This window comes from Piliocolobus tephrosceles, chromosome 1 (assembly GCF_002776525.5).
Source record: "Piliocolobus tephrosceles isolate RC106 chromosome 1, ASM277652v3, whole genome shotgun sequence".
Taxonomy (NCBI): domain Eukaryota; kingdom Metazoa; phylum Chordata; class Mammalia; order Primates; family Cercopithecidae; genus Piliocolobus; species Piliocolobus tephrosceles.
Genome location: NC_045434.1, coordinates 92784581 through 92791887, shown reverse-complemented (window position 1 = coordinate 92791887; position 7307 = coordinate 92784581). Strand labels below are relative to the sequence as shown.

General features: G+C 56.8%; 2 protein-coding genes across 3 annotated transcripts in view; one reads left to right on the top strand and one right to left on the bottom strand.

The window, feature by feature from the left end:
* The window catches only part of MUC1 (mucin 1, cell surface associated), a 4881-nt gene extending 2130 nt beyond the window's left edge, over nt 1-2751 (top strand). The window contains 7 exon segments of the mRNA XM_026448913.1: nt 1-9; nt 12-397; nt 497-552; nt 700-836; nt 981-1102; nt 1193-1342; nt 2365-2751. The exon segment at nt 1-9 is cut by the window's left edge and continues 91 nt beyond it. Of these exon segments, the coding sequence (XP_026304698.1) occupies nt 1-9; nt 12-397; nt 497-552; nt 700-836; nt 981-1102; nt 1193-1342; nt 2365-2439 (935 nt within the window). The 3' untranslated portion in view covers nt 2440-2751.
* An 858-nt stretch (nt 2752-3609) lies between these two features.
* The window catches only part of TRIM46 (tripartite motif containing 46), an 11525-nt gene continuing 7827 nt past the window's right edge, over nt 3610-7307 (bottom strand). For both annotated transcript variants that reach the window (XM_023213925.3, XM_023213924.3), the window contains exons 9-10: nt 6405-6702; nt 3610-4785 (exon numbers count right to left, since the gene is read on the bottom strand). In XM_023213925.3, coding sequence (XP_023069693.2) covers nt 4392-4785; nt 6405-6702 — 692 coding nt within the window. In that variant the 3' untranslated portion in view covers nt 3610-4391. The remainder of the gene's footprint in view (nt 4786-6404; nt 6703-7307) is intronic.

The window sequence follows — 7307 nt, the reverse complement described above, 5'->3', positions numbered from 1 at the left end:
CAGTGCAGCCCCGGGCTCCACCGCGCCCCCAGCCCACGATGTCACCTTGGCCTCAGGCTCTGCATCAGGCTCAGCTTCCACTCTGGTGCACAACAGCACCTCTGCCAGGGCTACCACCACCCCAGCCAGCAAGAGCACTCCATTCTCAATTCCCAGCCACCACTCTGATACTCCTACCACCCTTGCCAGCCACAGCACCAAGACTGACGCCAGTAGCACTCACCATAGCACAGTACCTCCTCTCACCTCCTCCAATCACAGCACTTCTCCCCAGTTGTCTGTTGGGGTCTCTTTCTTTTTCCTGTCTTTTCACATTTCAAACCTTCAGTTTAATTCCTCTCTGGAAGATCCCAGCACCAACTACTACCAACAGCTGCAGAGAGACATTTCTGAATTGGTGAGTATCAGCCTTTCCTTTCCCATGTTCCCCTGAAGCAGCCATCAGAACTGTCCACACCCTTTGCATCAAGTCTGAGTCCTTTCCCTCTCACCCCAGATTTTGCAGATTTTTAAACAAGGGGATTTTCTGGGCCTCTCCAATATTAAGTTCAGGTATAGTTCTGGGTGTGGACTCAGTGTGGTGGTTGGAGGGTGGGTGTTGGTCATGACTATAAGGAGGGACTGGTGCACTCAAGGTTGGGGGAGAGTCCTGAGCCAGAGCTGGGCCCGTGGCTGAAGTGCTCATTTCCCTGTGACCAGGCCAGGATCTGTGGTGGTACAATCGACTCTGGTCTTCCGAGAAGGTACCACCAATGTCCACGACGTGGAGACACAGTTCAATCAACGTATAACGGAAGCAGCCTCTCGATATAACCTGATGATCTCAGACATCAGCGGTGAGGCTACTTCCCTGGCTGCAGCCCAGCACCATGCTGGGGCCCTCTCCTTCCAGTGTCTGGTTCCCCACTCTTTCCTTAGTGCTGGCAGTTAGAGGGGCACCTCCTCTGGGAGACTGCCCTGACCACTGCTTTTCCTTTTAGTGCGTGATGTGTCATTTCCTTTCTCTGACCAGTCTGGGGCTGGGGTGCCAGGCTGGGGCATTGCGCTCCTGGTGCTGGTCTGTGTTCTGGTTGTGCTGGTCATCGTCTATTTCATTGCCTTGGTGAGTGCAGTCCCTGGCCCTGATCAGTGCCCTCCCCGCCCCGCCGGTAGAAGGCACTCCGTGGTCTGCCATAACCTCCTATTTCCCCAGGCTGTCTGTCAGTGCCGCCAAAAGAACTACAGGCAGCTGGACATCTTTCCCGCCCGGGATGCCTACCATCCTATGAGCGAGTACCCCACCTACCACACCCATGGGCGCTATGTGCCCCCTGGCAGTACCAATCGTAGCCCCTATGAGGAGGTGAGATTGGGCCCCACAGGCTGGGGGAGGCAGAGGCTTTGGCTGGGCAAGGATTCTGAAGGGGGTCCTTGGAAAACCCAAAGAGCTTGGAAGAGGTGAGAAGTGGCATGAAGTGAGCAGAGGAGGACCTGGCAAGAATGGGGGGGCAGAGGTCAGAGGAGTTCTGGGGGACAGGCCTGGGAGGAGACCATGAAAGAAAGGGGCCCTCAAGAGGGAGTGGCCCCACTACCAGAATTCCTAAAAGAGCATTGGCTGTCCACATTCATGCTGGCTGGCCCTGGCTGAACTGGTGCCACCGCAGCAGTTTTGTTTTGTTTTGGTTTGGTTTTTTTGCACCCAGAGGCAAAATGGGTAGAGCACTATGCCCGGGGAGCCCTTCCTGAGGAGTCACGGGTGAGCCCCTGTGCCCCTAATCGTCTCCTAGGAATAGAGGGTAGACCGAGAAAGGCTGGTGTAGGGGGAGGTTTCCCAGGTAGAGGAAGAAGTGTCAGCAGACCAGGTGAGCTTGGGTGCCAGTGGGGTTCTTGGGAGCTTCAAGGAAGCAAGGAACCCTCCCTCCTTCCTCTCCCGGCTTTTCTCTGTGGGACCTAGTAAATAATTACTGCAGCCACCTGAGGGTGGAAAACCACTCCAGGTTGGGGAGGAGAGAGGAGTTTATTTTTCTTGCTCCTGTTTTCCTCCTCCTGGAGACCTCCCTCTCTCGGTTTTACAAAGACACAGATACACACACACACGTGCACACACACACACACCCCCCTACACACCTTCTTTGGCTGGAACAGCAGAGAATGGAGGGACAAGGCGGCTGATTAGAGCCAAGAAGAGGAAGTGAAGGAGAGCAGAGGGAGGAGGGCAGCCCTGTTTACAGTCACCGGCTGGTGGGGTGGCAGGTGCTCTCTCTGAATAAGCCCTTTGAGAGCTGGCCAGGACCCTGGACTGATTACCCCAGCCTGGGGTGGCATCCAGGGGCTCTAGGAGGTACCTTCTGCTCCTCACCCTGGATCTCTTTTCCTTCCACCTAGGTTTCTGCAGGTAATGGTGGCAGCAGCTTCTCTTACACAAACCCAGCAGTGGCAGCCACTTCTGCCAACTTGTAGGGGCACGTCACCTACTGAGCTGAGTGGCCAGCCAGTGCCAGTCCACCCCACTCAAGTTCTTCAGGGCCAGAGCCCCTGCACCCTGTTTTGGGCTGGTGAGCTGGGAGTTCAGGTGGGCTGCTCACAGCCTTCCTCAGAGGCCCCACCAAGTTCTCGGACCCTTCTCGGTCTGTGGAAGCTCATGTGGACCCTTGAGGGCTTATGCCTGGGAAGTGTTGCAGTGGGGGCTCCCAGGAGGACTGGCCCAGAGAGCCCGGAGATAGCAGGAGACCTGAACAGGACTGAATAAAACGTGGCCTCCCGCTGCGCCAACTTCTGATCTTTCATCTGTGGCCCGTGGGCAGCAGGGCAGTCAGAATGTGTGTGAGAGGCCTGGGGAAGGAGACAGGGAGGCCAGGAGGCGGTAAGGAGTGGGTTTGTTTGAGAAGCAGGAGCTGTGAGGAGGAGGTGACGTTGGGATGTAGGGGTGGCCTGAGGAGCCACCTCTGGCTAACCCTGGCAGCACAAGCGGAAGGAGGAAACGAAACCCAGGCGGGTTTTGGAGGGCTAGCGTGACTGGGCTCCGAGACTGGGATCTGTGTGCCAGTGACTCTCCCGTCTCCTCACCTGGCCCATGCCCTCCTTGCCCCCTGGCACAGTGCCCCCAGGTGGCTCTATTCTTAGCTGTCCGAGTGTGAAGTAAATCCTTGGGCAGTGATAACAGCCCAGAGTCAACAGGGTTGAGATAAGCGGAGGCTGAGTCAGATCCAGGCGCTGGCACCAGGCCCAGCCCCGTCTCTGACCCCGCCTGCCCCACCAGCCTGCTGCTCCTGGGGTGGGCTCCACAACACCCTGGGAATGGGGAAGTGGTTCTGGTTCCCTGATCCCTTTGGGCCCAGGCACATTGCCTGTCCCCTCAACCGCATTCCCCCAGGGCCTGGTGGTGCAGGGCAGGCCCGGATGCCCTGGTTGGGGCCTGCTGCCAGCAGCCAGAGAGCTATGTCTCCTGGCAGCTGTGGTGGGCTCAGGCAGGGCCAGGACATGTGTGGCAGGAGGTTTAGAGCGCCTAGCCTGGGGCCTTCCTCCCTCAGGCACCAGATCCTTTGGCTGCCCCTGCCCAGAACCACAGCCTAGCACCCTGCTCCCTCCCGCCCACCACACCCAGCACAGAAACTAACAGGAATGACTGTGCTCAGGGAAGGCAGAGATGTGCCTGGCATCACAGTTTATTATTTATAAACCATGACAATAACAGCTGTTGCTCAGCACAGGCCTAGCAGAGCCCACTGCAGGAGGACGGCAGTGGGCACCGGAGGCCTTGCCTGGCCAAACCCAATGGGAACACCCAGACTCAGCTGGGTCCTCACGGGAGACTTGGCACGTTGGCGTGGGTGCGGGACAGGTAAAAGCATGCAAGAGGGAGAAGAGGGACATAAGGGGCATGCAGCTGCGGGGGGTCGGGACCCAAATAAATAAAGCAGGATGACAGGGTCCCCTTCCCGTCACCAGGAGTGCCTGGACAGCTTCCAGCCCCAAAGTCTGCCTGTCCCAAGGCTGTAGTTCTGCATCAACAGGGCAGGGAGCTTGGCAGGGCAAGGGCAGAGCTGGAGATCATGCCCAGTGTTTCAGGTGCCCGGCCCAATCAGCCTGGGGGGCACAGGACAGGGATGGAGAAGGGGCTTTCTCCATAGCTTCGGTAACATGCCAAAGGCAGGTCATAGGGCAGACTCAGGGGGGGTGGGGGCCTGGCTAACAGGCAATAGAGAGAAAGGGGGCCATCCAGAGAGGTGGGCAGAAGAGAGCCCCTGGGTCAAGAGAAAACTGTGGGAAGACACAGACACGGGAGAAGGGGCAGGGCCACATGGTAGGAGAGTTTAGGGGAGAATCTGCCAGGGGGCAACAACCCGGCGCCAAGAAGTTTGGGGGCCAGGGCCCAGGAGGACCCCAGGTCTGCATGAGGGGGCCTGGAAGGCTCAGTCCAGCTTGGCGAAGCCCCCAATGGTGACTTTCCTCTCAGGCTTAGTGCCCACTGGTTCCTGGAGCTGTACTGCGCCACCCCCAATGAAGCAAAAGGCAGGGCACACAGGCCCTGAGCAGTCCAGGGGGCACTCCAAGAGCCCACGGAAGGACACAGCATCCAGGAAGGAAACCCGGCCCCGCTCGTAGTCCAGGCAGATGCCTAGGCGGGGTGGCAGGGGCACTGTGCAGCCCGCTGCGGGGCCGTCCCTCCCTGTCAGCCCTGCATTTGAGCTTGCCCCCGACCCCAGCAGGATCTTCCCCATGCCAATGGTTAGGAAAGCAAAGGGCGGCGACGCCTCCACTGTGGCATCCTCGGCACCGCTGTCGTGCCCGCTGTCCGGGTCGTACCTGCAGAAGCGGGTGTTGGGGACGAGATTGTTGAGGGATGGAGTGACAGATGAGGTACCAGAGGGAGACGCTGGAAGGATGGAATGTTGAGGAGCAAGAAGTTGAAAGGATGGATTTCGGGTGTTGAGAAGAAAACGCTGAAGAGGCAGGGGTTAGAGTATAGGCTCAGGAGTTTGGGTTTGGTGGAAAGAGAGCACTGAGAGGAAAGCACATTGGCAAGAGGGGCTGGGGGGACGGAAAAGACATGGCATTGGTATAGCACGTGGAAAGGCGTCGAGAAAAATGGTGTTGGGGAAATCATGCTGGTGAGATGGTTCTGAGGATGAGAGGACATTGGAAGAATCCGAAATCAGTGACTAAGAAGAGAAAGGATGTTGGGAAGGTGGGTGTCGGGAGAGAGGTGAGGGTGGATTGGTGTCACAAATGAAGGGTGTTAGAGGGATGCGGGGTTGGGGACAATGGGGTTTAGGAGAGGATTTGTGTTGGGGAGAAAGCATTTTGAAGAAATAAGGTGTTGGGGGATAGAGTGCTGGGGAGAAGGCTTAGGATGAAAAGCATTAGTGGGAGAGTTTTTTTTTTTTTTTCCGGGCTGGAGTGCAGTGGCCGGATCTCAGCTCACTGCAAGCTCCACCTCCCAGGTTTACGCCATTCTCCTGCCTCAGCCTCCCGAGTAGCTGGGACTACAGGCACCCGCCACCTCGCCCGGCTAGCTTTTTGTATTTTTTAGTAGAGACAGGGTTTCACCGTGTTAGCCAGGATGGTCTCCACCTCGTGATCCGCCCGTCTCGGCCTCCCGAAGTGCTGGGATTACAGGCTTGAGCCACCGCGCCCGGCCTAGTGGGAGAGTTTTAAATAGGGAGTTGGGGAGAGGAGGGTTATGGAGGTGAGATGTTTAAGGGAAGATTTTTTTTTTTTTTTTTTTTGGAAGGGGTTTTGCTCTTGTCACGCAGGCTGGATGGAGTGCAATGACACAATCTTGGCTCACCGCAACCTCCACCTCCCAGGTTCAAGTGATTCTCCTGCCTCAGCCTCGCGAGTAGCTGGGGTTACAGGCATGTGCCACCACACCCAGCTAATTTTTTTGTATTTTTAGTAGAGATAGGGTTTCTCCATGTTGGTCAAGCTGGTCTTGAACTCTCGACCTCCAGTGATTTGCCTGCCTCGGCCTCCCAAAGTGCTGGGTTTACAGGCGTGAGCCACTGTGCCCGGCTAAGGGAAGAATTTTAAGATATGGGTGAAGGAGGTCTTGGAGAGCAAAGGTTTTATGGAGAAGGGATGTTGGAAATGGAGTGTTAGGAAGAAAGGATACAGATGCTTGGAGAGATGGTGTGTTGGTCCAGAGTGGCAGATGGTTGGAAGGAAGCAGAGATGGCTCCCTCTTCTATCATCCCTTTCCCTGACCACACACCACGCTCTGAAAATCAGTCCTCAAAAGCCCTTTTGCTGAGCCCATGCCTCTCCTGGCCACAGGCCTCCCAGCCTGGCTTCCATGCTCCTACTACTTCCTCCTAATCCCCTCCCATCCCACCCTAGCAAGTCTGTGCTCCGCTTGCCACCCCTTCCCTGCCCCTCACTTCCACCAGGACCCCCATACTCCATCCCTTCCAGAGGGGTCTGACCTGGGGCTGATCACATCGGGGGCACCCTGGAAACTTTCTTGAAGCTTGCTCTCCAGCCCGACGCCCACCTTGACCAAGTAGGAGGCTGGGTCTACGGCGCAGGCCCAGTAGCTGCGGCCCTGGGTCACAGCCACGTCGCCCAGGACCACATCCACACTCAGGTGGCAGCCGGTCAGCAGCCGGTCAGCAGCCAGCAGCAGGGGCAGCCCTGGAACACTCCGTACTGCTCGCTGGTCCTTGCTGATGGCCAGCCGCTCTCGGCTTGCACCCCAGCGGCCGTCGAGGAAGAAGTGCAAGACTGGAAAGAGGGAGAGGGTTGAGATGGAGGAAGAACTTCAGGGACAAACACTGGCACTGGGGGCTGTGAGACTGCGGAACAGGGAACGCATTGCAAGGGGGTTCAGTCACCAGGAACAGGCAGGGGGTTCAAGAGAACAGGACATGGGAAATCGGAAAGGGAGGCATGAGGAAAAAAGAAGGGGGCATTCCAAATGGGCATGGGACCCCAGAGAGTTTCTGTGATGACGGTGGGCACAGAAGCCAGTGCTCTGGACCTGGCTGACTCATGGGGTTTCCTCCAACCCCTTACTTGTGGCCAGCCCCATGGACAGTTCCCACTATTCTGTTCTACCTGGTGACATTCCCATCACCATCAATCTATGCCTTCCAGCCCATACTCTGGGTTCACACCTGGCCCTTATACCCAGTCCCTACTTGGGTGGCAAGGCTTCCCTCTCATGCCCACCCCCTGGAGTTCGAACTATTTTCTAGTCACTTTAGTAACATTCTTGAGCCCTAACCATGAGCCAGACACTATACTCAGACTTCCATGCATCGTCTCACACCAGCTGAATTTTTGTAACCCTATGAGGTAAGCATTATCTTTTTTTTTTTTTTTTTTTT